Source organism: Eucyclogobius newberryi, unplaced genomic scaffold (genome assembly GCF_026437365.1).
Source record: "Eucyclogobius newberryi isolate DKJ021-1_F unplaced genomic scaffold, fEucNew1.0.hap1 SCAF_2, whole genome shotgun sequence".
NCBI classification, from domain to species: domain Eukaryota; kingdom Metazoa; phylum Chordata; class Actinopteri; order Gobiiformes; family Gobiidae; genus Eucyclogobius; species Eucyclogobius newberryi.
The window spans coordinates 27,423,162-27,443,800 of record NW_027315834.1 but is presented as its reverse complement, the minus strand read 5'-3'; the positions used below and the strand labels follow the sequence as shown (position 1 = coordinate 27,443,800).

Below are 20,639 nucleotides of genomic sequence, written 5' to 3'. Positions count from 1 at the left end.
ACTCTTTTTTTGTGGGACTTTTCCCGTCTGGATGGCTCACAAATCCTCCACTGGCATCGTTTTATTCGAGGAAGCCCATTTTGTACACCGCAGCACATCAAATGAACATGTCAGCACCCCCCAAATGAAAGATCTATGTGTGCCTGGTTTGCATCAAATGATTTCCCATATTTAATTGCTGTCATAAATGCCGAGCCCAGCAAAGGGAGCAATCTTTCATGTCGTGTCAATATGCCAAAGCGTCACAAAGCACCATCTGTGGCTGTCGGTGGAAACCTTTTGCATACTTTCCTAATTATTTTCTCGCTCCGAAGCTGAATCGATTCTTTATCTGAAATGCTATAAAGCTGGCTCTTGTCTCTGCCATCCATCATGCAGCGTTTGAGTCTTGAAATCCTAGACCTCACCACAGCATAAAACATAATGTGTGATGTGTGAGGGTGACAAAGTGAACCAAGCTGCAGGATTATACTTGCCTTTAATTAAGTTCTTACTCTGCACTCTGCACCATGCACTCTGCACTATGCTAGCTCGCTGATAATGTGCTAGCTAGGTCGTATTGAAGTCTGGCAGTTCTAGCATTTAAGTTTACAAGAGCTATTTTAAATCAAGACTTTCTCTGTCTTGATTGAGCCCAAACTATGAATCGATAACTAGAGCGAAACCAAAACATTTTTTAAACTTAAAGGACCTGTACTTGTTTCAGAATGATTTGTTAGCGACCGAGGCCCACATGGATGTTGAACCATGACAGAGAAACAACTGTGTGGGGTGGTCTAAGCTCAGAGTGCTGTCACGCATGGTTGTCAACAACAACAACAACAACAACAACAACAACACACACAACAACAATACATACCAAAAACAACAACACCACCACCACCACCACCACCACCACCACCACCACCACCACATAACAACAACACACAACAACAACAACAACAACAACAATGCATACCAACACCACCACCACCACCACCACTACCACCACCACCACATAATAACAACAACAACAATGCATAACAACAACACCACCAACACACAACACCATCAAACAACATCAACAAATAAGAACAACCAAAGAAGATTCAAAACAACAACAACAACAACCACAACAAAAAACACCAACAAATACAACCACAACAACAACAATGTCCCTTATTGGATAAAATTGTCTCTGCATTTGCTTCTTTATGATCGTCACAGAACAAACTTCCTTTTGAACTGTACAGGCGATATTATTCTGTTTTTATTTCCCAGAAATATACTATATGGAGTAAAATCAGTTTCCCCTGAACTATAGAAGATAATAAAAGTGAGGAACAGGCCCTTTAATTAAGATTAATCTGACTGAATGTAATTGTGCGTCTTTGAAACCTGCAGGATTTACACTTTTCAAACCAGTGACTCATATAAAACTGATACATGACTGATACATAAAACACTCAATCTTTTGCCTCTCAACTGGCATATGAAATGTTGGTTACGTGGCCTATATAAGTTTAATATGCTCAGATGGACGATTAAAAGCTGTTAAAACGGCGGTGCAGTTGGTGCGGCCCAAAACAGAGAAAAACAAAAAGAGACAAAAGTGAAGTATCTGAGTGGAAACATTTTCTAATCTCTCCGTCTCCACACGATATATTTGAGTGCTCTGGTTTAAAGGCTGTTACCCTGAGGTCTTACCACTCAGATCCCAGGCTCCACACTGACGCTAATACTGTCCCGACTGCTTAGAGATGAAGTGGAAGCTCTTACTAAGGTTTTTATCAAACATAGAACGCTGGGTTAAAGTATCTGTCAGTTAATGTGCAGTATCAATATGTTTGACTAGAACATTTCAAAGTTAATCCGTTAAAATGACAGGTTCTCGTGTTTTCTTTGGGGAAATAGTCCCTGTGGTAAATATGTGTCAAGTAAATGAGTTTTGGATCAGTCAAGTCATAGTTTGTGGGGAAAAGATTTAAAATAAAGGTTTATTTTCAGGAAGTAGAGCTGAAAAATGGAATCCCTTTTCTTATGTGAATGCAGAAACTATTTACGACACGTTTTTCTGAAAGTTTAAACAATCCTTTAACAAAATAAAGGTGTGATGTATTATTATTATTGTCAATTTTGTATGGATTTTGTGCCTTGTTTATAGTATGGTTGCTAGAAAAATTACCTCTGCCTATGCTCAATAATACAATAAATGTCACCAAAATTGTCAAACTTAAATAAGCAACATTATTTGGCGCATTTTAAATATAGTTCTGTTCACTACGTGTTAGTGAAATTGTGTTCTAATATGCACTTTAAGCTGTAATTGGGATTGTTTAGATGACAAAACAACAATAAAAAAAAATGTTGCAGGAATTTTAGAAACAAAACAGGTAATTTTGGTTTAATTTTCTTTTAAATTTTGAACATCAAAACACAAAAACGTTAATGTAAAGTGTTTTTTTTATCTGACGTTTCTGTATAGTTCAGATTTCATGAAGCTGATCACATTTTAGAGGCATGATCATAGGGATTTTACTGTGAATATTTGTAAAATAATTGTGTATCATCTTATTGTCTAGTGTCATATCTATTTGCTATTAAGGTATACACAAATATACCAGGTTCAATGTAACAATAAATGCAATTGCTTTACTTTACTTTTAATGTTCTTTGTAATACTTCTTGGCTCTAACAAAACGCAATTCTGCAAAAGCTTAACGCGCATGATACAGTATCAATCAAATATGCTAACAAAATCATGCCAAACTAAAGATTTTCATCCTCCTTCATCTTTGTTTCGAGTTGGCAAGTTGCGTTATAGATTTATTCAGTCCTCCAGGTTTCAAAATACGCTCCGGGCCGAGAAAGATCGAACATGCATCGTAAACTTGCCAGCGCGCCAGATCTGACTCATGTTTGCAGTTGTTTTGGCAAATTCCCTCCTTGGACTCCACGGTTCCCGGAGCATGGGCATCGAGTCAGCAGAAATAATGACTCTTCCATGGTATCATCCGAGGTGGGGAACAAGGAGACGGCGGGCAGAATAGTAACTGCATTTGCCAAGATGTTTTCCAACAGTAGTGCAAACCAAAATGGATTTTCCCACCAGGCATTGTTTATTGGTAGCGCTGGGTAGAGCAGATGAGACGCACTGTGGGAGAAGGAAGAAAAACAACCATTGTGTTACAAACTGCAATACACAACTGTTCTTTCTTATTTCTGGTCTATTTTGAATAAATGTAAGATGGACAGGTTTAATACTACACTGTGGCGCATTCCAGGGAAACCAAAAACATCGGCAAAGACGTAAAAACATTGCCATAACCAGGAAGAAAGTCACAATTTTGGGTCGAATAGGGCCAAAAGTACATACATTCAGATACTAAAACTGAATAAAGCGTGTCTTTTCGTGAACTGTTGAAGGATCGTCTTGAGCTTGATTAGAACTTGCACGAGACCAAATGGAAGAACAAAGAAATTGGCATTATTTTGTGTAGAAAATTGCAGAGCAGTTCTGTCCAGAAGGAATTAGCTTTTCTACCGGTATCCTGATACTCTGAGGTCTGAGCGTCTGGTCAATGTTAGGAGAGGTCAAAGGGCAGGGAAAGGGGGGGATCTGCCTTTTGTGAAAGAGGTTGATACAAACTCTAAAGACGGATGTAAAAGATCAGACCTTAGAGGAGCTCCCTAGGCAAATGTAATAATAAACATCTTTTAAAATACAGAAGTGTCAACGAACAGTCTTTGTTCTCGAATTTCGAATTTTGAGTCTGTTCAAAAGAAACTAGTCGATAATTACATATATCTGAAGACCTAACGAGCCTACACTAAATACCTTTAACGATCCAGTGTCTGGTTTGCGAGAGCTTGATACAAGTCGGGGCCGTTGCCAGATTTAAACTTGGCCACACCTTCTTTTTACGAAACAGGACTAAGTGGGCATTCCAAGTTGTGTCATCCGGGATTTACAGTAAACTAAGATCAGAGGTATTTCCCTTTGTTGCTTTGTTTCCATAGCCACAAGCACACAAACGTATTATTTCACCATACATATCGTGCAACTATTTTGGAACACACTTTCTTGCTCTGTGTGTGAAAATGGCCTTCTTTTCTGTTCTTTTTTGAGTCTGACTAGCTTCAAGGATGGACGATATGCCTATTGGGTAACGATACATACATTTTTTTTTTTGAAGAGGCTAACGGAATTTCACTTTAAAAATCATGTCAACAACACTTCATTCTCCATTTGCCATCTGAATCTCTGACTTTATCTCTGACAATCAATCCTCATTTCCTCTTGGCAACCAATGAAAAGCCATATTCCCCCTCTCTGCACAAAACCATATTCTGTGTTTTATCTTGATGTCAAATAGCTGCTCCTGTGTTTCGTTCCGTCTCAAGTATATGATTTATTCGGTGATGTCGTTATGTTTAAAACAGGCTTACGTTATGTCGAAATGTCTCAAATGCATCAACGTTATAAACAGGACGAGCGATAAATGTGACGTTCGGAGCTTAATCATGACGCGCTGTTTATATATAATTCATTTGAATGCTTTTCACACCGAAAAGTAATTATGGTTTGACTCCAGGAAGCAAATGAAAAGCCGGTTTCAGCGCTATAATGTTCCCATATATTAAAACCAAGACCTCAAACTATTAAAAGTTAAAATATTTCCCCCTGTCAGGCTTCAGTCCAAAACTGTGAAACGCACTGTATGTGATGAAGAGCTCCCATTTCCACTGTCTAAACATGAGCAAATATATGGATCTGTCTTCTTCATACTCGTGTTGAATCATCGTAATAGAGAAGGTATATTACAGAGCTGATCCCCGGATATGAATGATAAAATAACAAGCGTGTTTCATCTTCACAAGCTGTTTAAGCGAGCCGATTCGTTCCCGTGATAAAGGAAACCAAAGCGCTGACGGGAGCTGTAGGCCCCGTTTGTGAAGTCAGCTGGTCACGTCCTCTGCTCCATTCATAAAGTTGTGCCCTTTAGCAAGAAGAAAGGTTCGTGGAGTAGCAAATTGTTACGCATTTGTCATAATTATGCACTCAAATTATGCACAAAACCACTCATTTGAAGGCCGTGAGGTGCAGAGGTGTGAAGGAGGCTGTTTTTGTGAGAAAAGAGAATCAAGAAACGTGGATTCATGTATAATTTACCTTTGTCCTTACAACTTAGTCAAGAGCAAGCCGATCAAATGTTAATCAGGTGCTCAAGAGGGAGGAAGAGAATCAGACCGATCACAATGGGATTGGAATGTCAGAAAAACAGAACACAAAAGCAGGGTAGATTCTGTCTAAATTCTAGCTTCTCAGACCAATTTTGACAGTTGCAGGTTGCGTTTTGTGGGCTCGTTCCTGATCTGCACTTTCACATGATGAAATAGGTGAATTGTTGCCTTTTCGCTGGTCTGTTTAACTGAAATACAGCTTCTCGCTAATGTTAATTACTGTTTTAAAGCTGTTATCAGTGTTAAATCTGCTATTACAAATATGTGACACTCATTAGCATTCGTTCGTTTGACTAATTGCTTATTTTATTTACATATTGTTGTGGGGCTTGCTTGTTTTGGACTGTTTTTCCAAGGCTCAGTCGCTTGTTTGCTCTCGGAAAATACAGCAACAACCTGACCAACAACCAAGATTGAAAATGGCTTTCGTAGGGAAGTCGAAACGTCCAGATGAAGCTTTTTCTACTTTACAATGCATTATTTGAATGTTTTTGATCATTTCGTCCCACACAAAGGCCACATCAAGTATATTAGAGCGATAAGAGCTGTTATATGGTTCTCCACAGTATTATTCTTTGGTCAAGCATAGAATTGTAGCAGCCTACAGGTACGGAAACCACCGCAATTCAATCAGTTTAGAAGATACGATCAATTTCAAGGTATTTCTCATCAAACCATATGGCTGAGTCTTGATGGAGGTATTCACTGCTCCCTTGCGTACTGTGCCTACACTTTTCCCGTGGATGGGATTGTCGGGGATCATCGGGCTAAGCCTGAGTCACGCACAGACGTATAATGGCCGCAGCAGATTCACCCAAATCTCCATCGCAGACATGAATGAATCATCTCCGGCGTGTTCTCTCTCGTTCTCTGCGCTCGCATCACAAAAGGCCCTTTACGGTAACCCGACGGGAAGATAGGTCATTATAGGTGCGCGAAAACACGTAACTCATTGAATGTCTCACGTTAGCAGACTAACGGCGGCACCGGCGTTACCAGATCAAGGCAGCGAGGTTCACAATCGATGACAGTCTTCGAATTGCACGGGGAGAAGAGCAGCTGTATTTCCCTTGGACAGAAAAGCAAACGGAAGAAGGCTGATGCGCCACGAGGGATGCTGGGAATTTGTCTCGGGATAAACTGGCGTTATCGTCGGTTTATTTGGTCCGTTGGTGGATTTGGTCTTGTTAATGGGTGGACAAAGTGTTTTATTGTACTCGCATAGAGAGCTGCATGTGCACAATAAACATGTCGGTGTGGCAATTCTGTCCAAATATACAGGCTAAGTACGGTAAATAAAGCTGAGGAGGAAATGAGTGCCCGTGCATGCTTGTCAAAATATACCAGCACAATCAGAACCCGGTTCACAATGCTAAAAGGACGTTTTTGAGTAGGAAAAGGCTGGTAAACATCATGATTGTATGGCTGTTAGTCACTAAAACATCTGATTCAGTTAATCTAAAGCATTATGGCTCGCTGAGTGAATGGTGTTTGTTCAGATTTTCTTTTCCGTCTCAGTTTGTGACTTGATCGCCGCAGCAGATTTGAGAGATTAATTTTGCATTTCATCACAAAGCTGAGGGGTGACAGAAGTCCAGAAACATGTGGGAAACACATTGGAAACCCATTAGAGTGTTGACCTGACGTGAAATGGCTTACAACTGACAGGATGACTCCCATAAGGCATCGTGTGCAACGCTGATCTGGAAGGAAGAGTGGTGGAAAGAAAGAGCGCTCATGAGTGGTGCTCTTTGGCACTTACTGGCACGTGGCACCAGTTTAGCCGCTAGCGACTTGCTACATACACCTGGTAGTCCATAGTCCACCGAACAAGCACAGTAGTGGACCGCACTGACCGATCATAGTGAGAGCTGCTAGAGCGGAGCAGAGCGAGGCCAAGCTAAAGGTGAAAAAGCTGCTTTTTAGAAAGGGAGTGTCTGCAGAGCCGCGGCGCGCGGCCGAAACGGCCATGTTATTTTTGTGCCGGCCGCGCGCCGCGGCTCCTGAAACCCTAGCCGGGTTAGACCGCGCCAGGTTAGACCACGCCGGGTTAAGGTTAGGGTTAGGGTTAAGGTTAAGGTTAAGGTTAGGGTTAGGGTTAGGGTTAAGGTTAAGGTTAAGGTTAAGGTTAAGGTTAAGGTTAGGGTTAGGGTTAGGGTTAGGGTTAGGGTTAGGGTTAGGGTTAGGGTTAGGGTTAGCCATGAGGCTATAACGGGCTATAAGGGAAATGCCGCGGTCCCTGAAACTGCGCGGCAATTTGACCGCGCCGCGGCTCTCCAGCCACGGCCTTTTAGAAAACTGAGAAAAGAATTGTTTATGATCTGACAATTGGCAAAAATTGTCACGAGCAGTTTGTTTTTACATTGCGCTTTCTGGACTGTGGAGGATTTTTTTCCATGCAGTTTAATGGACTGGCCACCCGTCCAACTCACGAGGTTTAAGATAGCAATACTCTATACATACATTTTAATAGATCTGAGGCTGCAGTGCAAATAACTAGAGCCCATTTTGTAATTACTGCCATTTTTAGTAGCAATCCATGTGTTTCAGAGTGAGGTCAAATTGGCTCCATCTCCACTGCTAATAACAATATATTATTTTTAATGGTGAAAGATCACATAAAATACCCTGCTAATTTTATTACAGGGATTACACTTTTTCGCTTTATTGTATGAATTACTAGTGCCAAATACAGTAGGTGGCGGTTCAGGCTGCCAACCACCATTCAAAATAATACAACATGGTCAATTAAATAAGTAAAATGGATGCGTTCCTGGTGTTATTACTGGTAGTTCTTTCTTTTTAGCATGTTTAGTCTCCGTATGACTGCGACTGTTTTCTGTGCCCTCACGTCGCTGTGGGAAAATCCTTGAGGACTCGTTTGTCTGTCTGAAGGTTCGGGAGACACCGGAGATGCGCCGCTGAAATATTATAAAACAGGCTCTCACATTTGTCTCCATCTTGAAAATGTTAAATGTTTCACAACCCACTCACAACATCTTGAAAATGTGTGCAGGGATGATTTGATTTCCATCTCTCCTGCAGACTGTGGGACATTTACAGTTCAAATGCTGTTTGACTGGCTGTCTCTGCCTGTTCTCTGTTAACAACGTGATTTTGCCAGCCTCAGCGCATCACTGCATCACTGCTTAAGTCAGTTTTTTCCACTTTGTTGGTGTCTCATTCTATTCTCCAGACCCTGTTGTATTTATGTGTCATTGTTTCCGTCCTCAGCCAATTTGAGAGATTTTTACAGCCAAAAAACACATTGCAGCCCTGTAAAAACCCCTGTATCAAATTTAAACATTACCTTTTATCTTGTAAGTTAGTTTAGCTTACTTTAACATTTCATGCTCTAAACATAGATTCAGTCTAATATTTGAATTCATATTTCAATGCAAATAAATAGGGATGTCATGAAGGGAAGTGAAGTTACAATCTTGTTCAGGGAAAAGTGTATTTATAATAAAATGGATCCATTGAAATGAAGTAAGGGTAACCGCTATTATTTGGTTATTTGCCTGGTGTCAAGATTGGTTTTCTCTGTACATTCTACACAGTACAGCTACAGAAAGCTGCTGTGTTTTTTTTAGTCATCTGTGATATTGCTTTTCTTTCTTTCTTTCTTTCTCAGCCATATGTTTCGATACAGACCATGTGCGTCTCTGATCAGTTAATCCACCTGTCAATCACCTCCATCTGAACTCGAGGAGATAAATCCAGTGTCCAGACTAAACATCTTTGTAAAGTATTTGAAAAGCGCGTATATGTTTGCGTCTCAGCTCTCGTCAAGGGTAGGTCTGTCCTCGAATTTAAAGCAGGACAATTGGGAAAGTAATATTAATTTTAAAAAGTATCTGCATCTGTTTAAGGAAGTTTGACGCTGGCCAGTATTTAGGTCACGCTTTTGTGTCTCTTTCATGTGCAGTGATCAGTATGTAGGCGGGCTATGGCACAAACAACGGTGAATTTATCTCTGCTGATGCATAAAAGATTGTTACGTTTGGCCCAAATTCTTTTTTAATAACAGTCGATTGCAACACGCGTCACAATCGGTCACATTTATCAAATCGGCACATTCCTGGCCCTGCAGCCTCGACCACCAGACTGCGTTGGCTTTGTTTCATAGGATTACGCTGCGCATTTTTGTACTTCCATCATAGTTTATATTGTGTTTTCGTGTCACAGATCTGAAGAGCATCCCGTCTGACCTGCCCTCCGACATAGTAAAGATGGATCTGTCCCGGAACACCATCCGACACCTCAGGCCCAAACAATTCCTGCTGTCCAAAGACCTCAAACTGCTCAACCTCAGCAGCAACAGCCTGCAGAAGATCGACACAGGTAACGACAGAATCATGAGTTCAGTCGAATGTTACCGTTTCTATCTGAACAAAACTCAAAAGGTTAATCGAATGGAACGCGTTGGGAAGATAGTAACATCGCTTTGGTGCTTAGACTCTGGCCTGGAATGACGAGTGATGCGTGGGGTGTGACTCTTCCCCTGAGGCCTAGGCACTGGTAATGGTGAAAATTAATTGAAAACGGATGAAAAATTATGCAAAGGTGGTGCTGGGTTGGAGGAGAGCTGCGTGAGCTGAGCTGGAGCGCCCAAAGGATTGATTGAGTTCAAGTCCCTCAGTGCCACCCGCTCATGCAGCGGCCCTGAGTGCTGATGGGTGGGAGCCTGGCAGGTAATTGGCTCGAGTCTTAAGTGATGAGCAACAAGCGAGGATACGCTGAGCAGGCAGTGGAGCCTGAGCAGCTTGTTAGGGCGCTGCAGCTCCATCACGGTTTGTGGTGTAAATGGCTACTTTACCACTCTTTTAATACTTCCAGATATAATAATAATAATAATAATAGATGCCAATATTTCTGTTTTCTATGTCTTTGTATTATAATTTTATTTTTAATTTTATTTATTTATTTTTTGTTATTTTTATTTATTATTATTTATTATTTATTTATTTTATATTTATTTTTATTATTATTTATTTTTAATTATTAAAAAAAGATATATTATATATATACATATATATTTCTATTTCTTATTAAGAATATGAGAGGTTTTGTTTTAAGTGTTTTGTTTATAAGAGTTTTTCTATTAAGAGTGTTTTTTAAAGCTTCCTATAAGTTATCTGTTCTTTTACTCCTGTATCTACTCGCGTTGCAACACCAAAATTTCCCCATTGTGAGTTAGCGTGAGCCTTCAAACATTGCAAATGATTAAAATCCGGGTCTTTTTTGAGTAACACCATAGTCTGTAGAACTTTTTCATGTAGATTATTACTGTTAGTTATTAGCACCAAAATAAGCATTCAATTTAACATCATCATAAAACAAAAACAATCAACAAAAATGTCTTAAATCTACGGTTATTCCGGACAGTAATGCACCAAAAACATCACAGGTCACAACAGTTGGACATGGAAATGTTTGCTTTGTTTCACCAAATGCCACAAATCCTTCAGTAATAGATGAACTTTAGAAACTAGAGGTTGACTTTAGATGTTAATAGTTATTACCCGTACATAACAACCATGTGTCTGCGCGCTCTACAAACAATGTTTTATTTGCTGTCTCATTAAAATGCACATTTATAGAGTGTTTTCATAAGTACCAGACTGCATGCACACTTTATCTAAACACAATAAGATTTAAATACAATTCTAAAATGTTGATTGTGCAAACTCCACTCATTATTACCTTCAAATGAGAGATTAAATGACTTTTCCCCTGGAGAAACAACTGGCAATAGACTTTAGTTTATGGACGGCTGCCTTGAGCTACTCTTAACTTTTTTTTCGCTGACATTAGCTCTAATGTTAACAAAGCTAATCAGCGCTCCTTTATTTATTTTTTTCTACCTCCATTTAAACTGCGATAAGCTGCGTTTTATGGGCTTGTGTTGTGTTCATAATCCTTTTATACTGTACAAACTGTGTATTGTAAATGTCAAAAGAGGTGGCGCTGCACATTTCAGCCACTATTGTCCAAACGCTTGTAACATTTGGTCATTCAGTCCAATTTGACTCATATATTCACTAAACTGCCCTCATCCGCATGACCACATTTATGCAAAAACGTGCTAAACTGCTACATTTAGACTAGCCGCTGCTCTGCTATAACGCTTTCACTAAACCAAATCACTCTTTCCAAATTGGAAGAGCTGAGCGTGTCAGTCTCGTCAGCAGTTATTCATATTTATACAGCGGTTATTGGCCTTCTTTTGTTACCTAAAACGTTGCGCTTTGAAGTTAAACCAATACGCCGCCCTTTACATTACCAAAGCCTAAACAAAGTCGTCCATTACGGAGCTGCCAGGCTTTCATTTATCCACAAAACGCCGGGGAATTCACTGTTCGAAAGATCAATTTTACCCCCAAGTCGCCTTCTCGCCCCCGCATGCTAATCCCGCGTTCAGTAAACCGGCGCTTTCCCCCGTGTTCCTGCTCAGGCCCGTTACAGAAAACTGCAGACTCATTGCTCTCGCAGACTAATGATCTCTGGGCTAATGTCTCCCTGGCCACGAGGGAAATCCTTTCGCAAAACCTCGTCGTTGTATTCATTACGGCCCAGGACACGTGTAAACAATCTTCTGCGGCTTCGGCAAAGAGAGGATCTGATTCTGTGTATTTCCTAAAGCTTGTCAGGCCCGCCGACACGTGGACTCAATCACGTTACATCCCTTTAATCACGCTAAACGGAAATTAGCCTCGTTTTTACGTCGGGAGTCTTTACGTAGACAAAAAATCAGGGAAAGGAGACAAAAATAACACCTTTGGAATATTAGTCGGTAGCGGTAGCGTTTGAATCCAAGCCAGACGGTTCTATTTTTTACCACAATGACCCGTGTAACTAAGTGATGCTCAATTGCGTACACTTTTCTGCAATTTTCCTATTTTTAAACATCTAAGTGTGTGTTAAAATGAGTGGTATTAAGCTCAATCTCCATAATAACTACCGCTTATTATTGTACACGATTAGGAAGCGTTATCCACTCAGTGTTTGTGCGGTTTCTCCATGAGTCGTGTGATTGGGGGAGAAAACAAGCTGGAAATAAGAAAAGTGGCGCTCGTTATGAAGCGGAACACAAAGCTATTTCAATTTGAGTGTTTAAATATGCTCAATAGATGGTTCTCTCATGATGGACAAATAAAACGCTATAAATATATACCAGCATCTTTCTGCTTAGCAACCAAAAACATAAGGCCTGGCTAGAACGAAAATGTACAAAACATCAACACAAATACAGTATTTTCAGGACTATTAGTCGCACCTTTTTTCATAGTTTTGGCCGACTTATATGTGATATTATTTGTTATTTTCACACTGGCAACCACAAGAGGGCGCTCTAGGCTCTAAGCGACGCAGAAGAAGAACCTGCACTTCCTCTACCTCTGGAGTTTGTGGAGTTGTTTAGAAGTGACACAGAGGAAGAAGAATTCAATGGATTTAGTGATTTGGGGTAAAACTGATGCTTTGGTAAACTTGTTAGCATGTTCTTTATGCTATAGTTATCTGAATAACTGTTAATATGTTACGTTAACATACCAGACACTTACCACAGTTCTGTCTGTGCCTCATGTAGCTGAAGGTATTAGCGTTAGCATACGTACACCTATTCACCATGTTCTCTCATCTGTTATTATTTTAAACTGCATTTCAAGATGAAATGTCTGTTCTTGGTCTTGGATTTTTTCATATACATTTCCCCCAAAAATGCAACTTATACTCCAGTGCGACTTATATATGTTTTTTTCTTTCATTTTTTGGCTAGTGCGACTTATATTCCGGAAAATAAATAAATAAATAAGCTAAAGGCAAATTTACACTATTGCAAAGACGACTCATCAACGACACTTTCAAGATAAAGCTATGACAGAGACGGGAGAAACTGTCAAAAACAATGTTATGAATGAATCTGTCTGAGCCGTGCTTTTATTTTATCCTAGGATTTAAAAGCATTTGGTTCAGAGGATTAATTAATAGATCTTTTAAAAAATACATCAATTAACAAACTCTTGCTCTCTCTGTTTTGTTCGTGTTCTTGCGTTTGTAGGGATGTAACACTGTCTCATTAATATATATTGCTGTGTTGTGAAGAGGCAAAAAGAATAGTAGAAATGACTTTCTTCTATTTAAAGTACCGTATTTTCCACACTATAAGGCGCACTTAAAAGCCTTTCATTTTCTCAAAAAATGGCGCCTTATAATCCAGTGCACCTTATATATGGATTAATTCTGGTTGTTTTTAGTGACCTCGAAGCAATTTTGTGTTGTACACATTTTGTTTCGCTTGGTGCGCCTTATAGTTCGGAAAATACGGTACCTTGACAAGCCTTTGGTACGAATAATTACGGTCATATTCCAAAGACTTAAGATATAAAAGCTCTTATAACAGTTCATGTTCTCTACACTGCAAACGGAGCAAAGCATCATGGTCTAAAGCTCCCTGTTTCTTAGCTGCTGCTGCAACAAAACAAACAAAGACGCTTACGATTTTAAATATTGTGACAGTCCACGAGTATTGTTTTTGTAATCTGTTGAATATGCTTCTACTCAGTAAGTAGACCAGACTATAAACATACTGTGTACTGTGAATACTGTGAATGTTATTTTGAAGATTATGCTCAATTTAAATAGTGTGTACTGTATATTGTATATGACAGAACATTTGGCAAAAGGAGCTGATGGGAAATGGAAAGTGTAAATGTAAACTCGCCTCGAAGGGCCTATACATTTGTGCTGCTCCGTCTATAGGAGGCTGATCATAAATGTTTTTACAGCCAAAAACACTTCCCGTCCGTGCGTCATTTTGTTCTTTTCTATTTTCCCGAAAACCTTGAAAAATAACTCAACGGAATGAGGCTATAAAGGGAAGTTTCTGCCATTTTCGTGTGTGATATTACAGCAATTTCATACTTACCGATACTTAAACCCCAACCGACACATTTAAAGACAGTTTTATTGATATAGCGTTGTCTGTGCATCATGATCGAGACACTTTCGCCCGCCCGTGTTAGCAGCTTGTGCAGCCGAAGCCTTCTTTAGTGTTGTTACGGCGACTGCCACGTTCTCACTGTTTACTTGTTGTGGAGACGAGCGGCCAAAATCCACACGGCGCGAGGTGGCTGCGTCGTTTATCACCTCCGCTGAAGGAACGAGAGCAAATCTGGAGCGATGAAAAGGGCTGGAAAAACTGATGAGCGGCTTTAAAGCGTTGAGCTGAGTCAGTGTTTGGGGTTTATTACGCTACTACCGCTGCGAGAGATTAAGAACATGCCTTGGAACGAAACAAAACTGACAAAGGAGGGTCGACTTGTGGCGCTGTCTTACGGTTTGAGATGTGCGTTTTTGTGAAATAAGGTTTTTAAAGGGTAAAATCTGCTTTATTGAGCTTTTAAACTTTGTCGCGACGGTGTTTCCTCGTCATTAGTTGTATTTTGATTGCTTCCTGCGTGTTTGTGTGATCCTGTATTGTCCTGCAACTGAAGATTGAGTGCTCAAAAAAAGTCCTGTTTTCACATACCCCCTATCCCCGCCCACATCTCTGTGCTTAGGGGTCTTCTCAAAATAAGATGTAATTTTTTCCGTCTCTCTCTGGACCCCCTCCCCCCCTCAAAAGACGAAAGTCTGGCTTCACATAAAAGGTTAACGCGTTGATAAAACGATAGTAGCTTGATAGACCCTGCTCACCTTTAGTCCCTGAACATCCTTTGGTAAGTTTATCAGTAGAAGTTATGAATTCTCGGGGCGGGTTCTCCCTCACACGGGCCACTGCGCGCCGTGATCACAACGCACCGTGCGCACGGGCCGCGCACCGTGAGTTCTGAAATGTCACTTAACCACCGTTCAGATATAAAATCACGGAAGTGGCAATCTGCCGCTCGTGAAATGAGTGAAATGTCACGATTAAGAGGCGGGGCTTGTCAGTTCCGCGGTTTGGAACAGGAAGTCAATGGACCCGTTTCTTTTGCTAAGTCGTTTTAGATGAATATTGCCGTTTACAATGAACAAAATGTAAAATAATGATCAACTTGTGCTGTAGTCCAATACAAAACATACCAGAAAAAGTTATGGCTAGCTGTGGTTTTGTGAAACAGTAATTAATTAAATGAGAAAATAGATTTTTATTGTGTTGTTGTCTGCTTGAATAAAACTATATGTAATTGATTGAAGTAATTAATTAGTCACTGGCAAAATACTGTCTTCTTTTTATCTTTAACGGTTCGCTCTGTAAATTGTCTGGAATCCTACAATAATCAGATTTGTGTTTTTGTGTGTGTTTTGTGAGGATCACAAACAAATGGTGACATGGCAGCTATCCAGTAGATTTTTAGAGAAACTATACAATCATATTTAAAATAACTATTTCAAGCTTTCTTTCTTTTTCTTTTTAACTGAAACTTTAAGAAACGTTTCAGTCAAAAGGCTATGAAGGTCAATTTTTTGGTTGTAATAACTCCTTATTTGTAAATACCTATAAAAGTCCTGCCAAAGGATTCTCTACCATCAAAGCTCTTCAGATGATTCTCCTTTACAATCTGATAAAAGACCTTTATACCTTTCGTCGTCCAGACTTTAAATCTTGAGTCTGTACTGTTTGGTGTGAAATTTTGATCAGCTTTGTTTAGTTTGAATGTTTTGACAATGTTGAAACAGATTTCACCCATGGATTCTCCACCTCCCCAAATGACTCAACCGTTTGTCATCTGTAAGGCCTACACAGGAACCCCCGGCACGACACTGAACCTGTGTTAAAGTTAAAACAATAATGAACTAAATGCCTCACTGTGGAACATTCCGGGCAAAGCAGTAAGAGACAGTATAGGAGACAAAGAGACTCGCGGCTCAGTGCTGCTCTCTTCATTTTTCACTAAAACGCTGTCTCTGCTCTGCCAGTTTCAGAATGATGACATTCCCCTGGTGCTTGGCCTCACGTGGATACGAAAAACAAATCACCTCGATATGAATATGACAAAGGAAACAAACTGACTGTAAAAGAAAAGTCGTTTCTGAACTCTAGAGTAGCTCTTTCCAAGTCACGTTTCCTTCCGATGCTATCGACGTAATTTCACCACCGCGATTACTCCAAATGGGACAGCGCCGAATCTCCGGAGCACTCTCTGTCCTTCCTGTAATTTGTCCAAACATTTGTCCGTCCCGACGCTCTGTCCACCGGCTCCTCCTCCCACTTCCTCTCGCCTCCTCCCTTTCAAGATCAAAGCCGAGCCCAAGGCCAGTGGACAGCATGAAGTCCTCCTCATGCTCGCGCACAGATCCGCTAATGCCTGCGACTGATTAGGCTCTAGGCGAACGCGTGTCTGTCCAGGTGATTATAAAGACACACGGGGCCGTAAAGACGCTCCGAAAACAGCTGCTTGTCATCATTGGGTCTTATTTTGTTGCACAAAAAGGCGTCCGACCGGGTGCAGGTGCCGTTAAACGTGGACTGTGCTGCTCGTGAATAATGCCTCCTGCTGGTTTACTGTACGCGCTGTAAATGTACAGGTAATACTGCACGTTTACCTGCAAGAGGAGAGCTAATGAGTACATTCTTGAGTAACTGGGTCATACGCATGATTTTACTGTGGTCTGTGGTCTATAAAATATTCATCTGTGATGGTGGTTGTGATCGCGTACCCCCTAAGACTTTGGATGGGGAGTTGCGTGTCCCCTGCTCCGACAAACTTGAACAACATGGTGTAGTTTGTACAGAGTAATTCATTTAAAACAAAGGCAAGACTGGAATATCCAAATCATATGCCTTCTGATCAACTAAAGACATGTTGCACACAGGTATTTCTTTGATTTTAGAAAATACTCAATACCCAATATTCTGAATACCGCCGAATAAATGAGTAACTGTATTGGAGTACAGTCACTCAAAATGTGTATTCTGGATATGTATGTATGTATGTATGTATGTATGTATGTATGTATGTATGTATTATTGTTACTTAAGTCATTATTCTGCGTATCTATGGGGGCCCTACCACAGTTTGGGAACTGCTGATCCAAGTCATGCATTAGACATAACCATTTCCATTCTTTAGGAACAACTTCAATAAATGTTTCAGTAAAAAGGCTACATTTCCATTCTTTAAGAACATATCGACTTTACAGGTATTTCACATGGATTTTAAGTTAATTTTAGTGCATTGTTGGGCTAAGATAAGACTGTGTGTATCAAAATAACTTTCTTAAAATAGTGTTTCTTCCAGTTAGACACACACCAGCAGATAACAATTTGATTTATGTTGTACAAACTGTAGATATTGTTGGTAATGCCTGGGTGGTGGTGAGTTTTTGAACAATTTGTTGCAAAAAATGTTCCACAGAATGGCATTTAACTCTATCTATCTCCATGGAGACAGGTGAGGCAGCCAAAGGTCAGAGAGGTGACTCCGTTCACAGAAAACATGCTTTTCAATGAATTTGGATCTGAATAAATGCAAAATAAATCAGGTTAATCACGCCGTACTGTGGAGCAAAGCAAAAACATAGCCTCCCCAAATCAAACAAATACAGATCTAATGGAGCAAATGGGACATAAACATCTAACCCCGCCTCTTCTCCTCTTCACAGCTGCTTTCGCTGGTCTGCTTTACCTTCGCGAGCTGGACATGTCCAACAACAGCCTGCAGTATTTCCAGTACGGCGTTCTGGAGGACCTCTACTTCCTCCGGAAACTCTCCCTGGACCGCAACCCCTGGACCTGCGACTACAACATCCACTACCTGGTCTACTGGCTCAAGCACCACCCGGGCGTGGCCTACTCCGGCCTGGTCTGCGCCGAGCCCGCCGAGTTCAGGGGCTGGAGGGTGGAGGACTACGTCAAGACCTACAACGGGGAGTGCCCCAAAGACAAGCAGGTCGACTTGGAGGCGGGCCCCGGCACGCAGGGGCAGGGGGAGAACGAGGCGCAGGAGGTGGTGGGCGAGACGGAGGGGCAAGGCAGGCTACCGCGCCCCATCCAGGAGAAGCCCAACCGGATCGAGATCATTCGACTCAATTAGACGCAACGAGATGTGCCTCTTTCAATCTTCCAATCCTTCTTAGTCATCGTGGACGGCGGTGACAGGGTTTTCCCGAACTCCAGAGTAACCAGGACAACAACTCCAGACACAACGTTTTGTATTTGGGTTTCACTTTGACCTCATTTCAGGCCCGTGTCGAGACCCAACTGACTGAGGGTGCGTCTGAATTTCAAAGGGGTACAAAAGATGATAAAGATGATACTCTTCCATTAAGTGTCATTGTTAATACATCTGAAATGAGGGTGCGAATGCTTTTAAATGAGGTTGCAATGCACCTTTTAGCACCCTTTTGCACCCTTTTGCACCCCTGTAGACCCGGGCCGGCCTCATTTCACCCAAACGTTCATCTGGACAATGTTTTTTCAAAGCAAGTGCCACCGTAAATGATCTTCACGGTTCATTCACAAATTAAATAAAGACCAAATCAACTCTTAACCGGGACTAACCCAGAATAAATGATGTCTAAGTGCAACCAGGACCTACACAATAAAACAAAACAACCTCTGTCCACGGCACAGTTTGAAAAGCCACGCCAAATTAATGTCCAAGTTCCTTTTTTTTCCCCACTGTAGACCTTTCTCATTTGAGTCTGTATCAGATTTTTGAATTCTCTTTATTTTCTTTACTTTGTGAACTGCAGGTGCTGCTTTTGCTACAGCGAAATTATTATTGAATTCAGGATCATTTTGAGATAGCGTTTTTTTTTTTTTTTTTTTTTTACTGATAAGGTACAGTAGTTTGTCCTTTTTGTTAATGTATGTTCTAATATTGTTACCGCTCATTTTCTGGGAAATAAAATGGCGTCTATTTTTTCTGAAAGTTTGTTGTTGCTACTTCATATTAAATCTCCCAAACGCTTATTCTTTTTCACATAATGTCATGCAGAAACTTAAATTGATGAGGCAAAGAGCTATGAAATATAAAACATCTTAACTGGCTCTTACAGCAAGTTACATTTCACAACAAGACTACAAATGTTGGCGAGGCGCGGCGCGTTTGAAGCCAGTTTGCAACGGTATTCCGCCTCACAAGGAAATCAAGGTCCTTTTTTATTGAATTAGTTTTGTGGCATGGAGTCAGTTGGTCTCTGATGCCAGGATCTATTTCGATATATTGGCAGCAGGAGCCCGAAACCGCCGCCAGCAATAACAAAATAAATACAAAAATGGATCAACTGTCTCTATGGCCTGGGATTAATTTAATAACAACCAGATTGTTTCAAGAGAAAACTGGGCTTTTACCGTTTCCTCCACAATATCCGTGCATTTTGTTTGATAAAAGTGTGTTTACTATTCAAGCAAAGCCAACTCACCTTTAGGCATTTTTGAAATAACAGTATCTTTAATGTCAGACAGAGAAAAGCTAGTACAGAGCAAATCTAATAGCACACCGCCCTCTGCTGGTGGAAGCTGGGCCCTGCAGCCTCTTCACATTAACTCGAACAATACAACGTGGTGTCATTAGCCAATAATTCACAGTTTTTGGGCAATATGTGACATTCAAGATTCATGAGCCGTGGAGTGTCAATAGTCTTTGATGGCGCGTTTGTGTTGGTGTCGTAGCGTATTTTATTTAGAGGCTGGAGCTGAAGATGTTGAGGTGCAATTTGTCCAGTACAGATTTATGTAGATAGTGTGCAAAAGGTCAAAACAAGATGGTTTGGACACAGATAAAATAATGTAGTGTGTGTGCATTTACTTGGACAGGAAACACCTCTACTGAAAGAGCAAGTGTGAGATTAAAGCTGTGGAATCTGCTTTTCAAACGGCGGAATGAGGGATTTTAATCAATCAAACTCGTCTGTAGCTCGCACACACATTTTTACAATCACATATATTTATTTTCAAGCACGTGTGCGGCTTTAGAGCTGCTTTTTCCAGACGGCAGAGTTAAGCTGGGGTGGACCGCTCAAACGCAGCCAATCAGAGCGCTGCTTTTGGTTCTTACATTCTGGCTAACAAGAGATAAATGACTTAAAAACACAAAATATACTAATTTACTTTTTTTTTTTAAAGTCAGGTACTCCAGCTTTAAACTAAGAAAACTAAAATGTGAACAATATTTTTTGTATTTTTCCATTAAATTATAAATTATCTGCAGCTCAAGTGCAGCCAATCAGAGCGCTGCTTATTTTCTGGCTGACAAGACATAAAAAATTACTTAAAAACATAAAATTCACTAATTTACACAAAAAAGTCAGGTACTCCAGCTTTAAAGGAAGAACACTACAATGGTACTTATATTTTCTTGTATTTTTCCATTTAATTATAAGTGATCTACTACATCTCTGGTGGTTGGTCTGGCACTGTCTTGTTTCCATGGACATGTTATTGCTTTGCCTGGAATGTTCCACTGCAGGACCTTTAAACTCAT

General features: G+C 40.5%; 2 protein-coding genes across 2 annotated transcripts in view; one reads left to right on the top strand and one right to left on the bottom strand.

Annotated features, from left to right (window-relative positions):
• Positions 1-18,968, top strand: part of lrrc17 (leucine rich repeat containing 17) — a 35,108-nt gene extending 16,140 nt beyond the window's left edge. The window contains exons 5-6 of the mRNA XM_072454874.1: positions 9,412-9,567; positions 17,815-18,968. Of these exons, the coding sequence (XP_072310975.1) occupies positions 9,412-9,567; positions 17,815-18,245 (587 nt within the window). The 3' untranslated portion in view covers positions 18,246-18,968. The remainder of the gene's footprint in view (positions 1-9,411; positions 9,568-17,814) is intronic.
• LOC140368045 (tetraspanin-8-like) overlaps positions 1-20,639 on the bottom strand; it is a 276,094-nt gene that overhangs the window by 207,781 nt on the left and 47,674 nt on the right. The gene's annotated exons all lie outside the window — the stretch shown is intronic.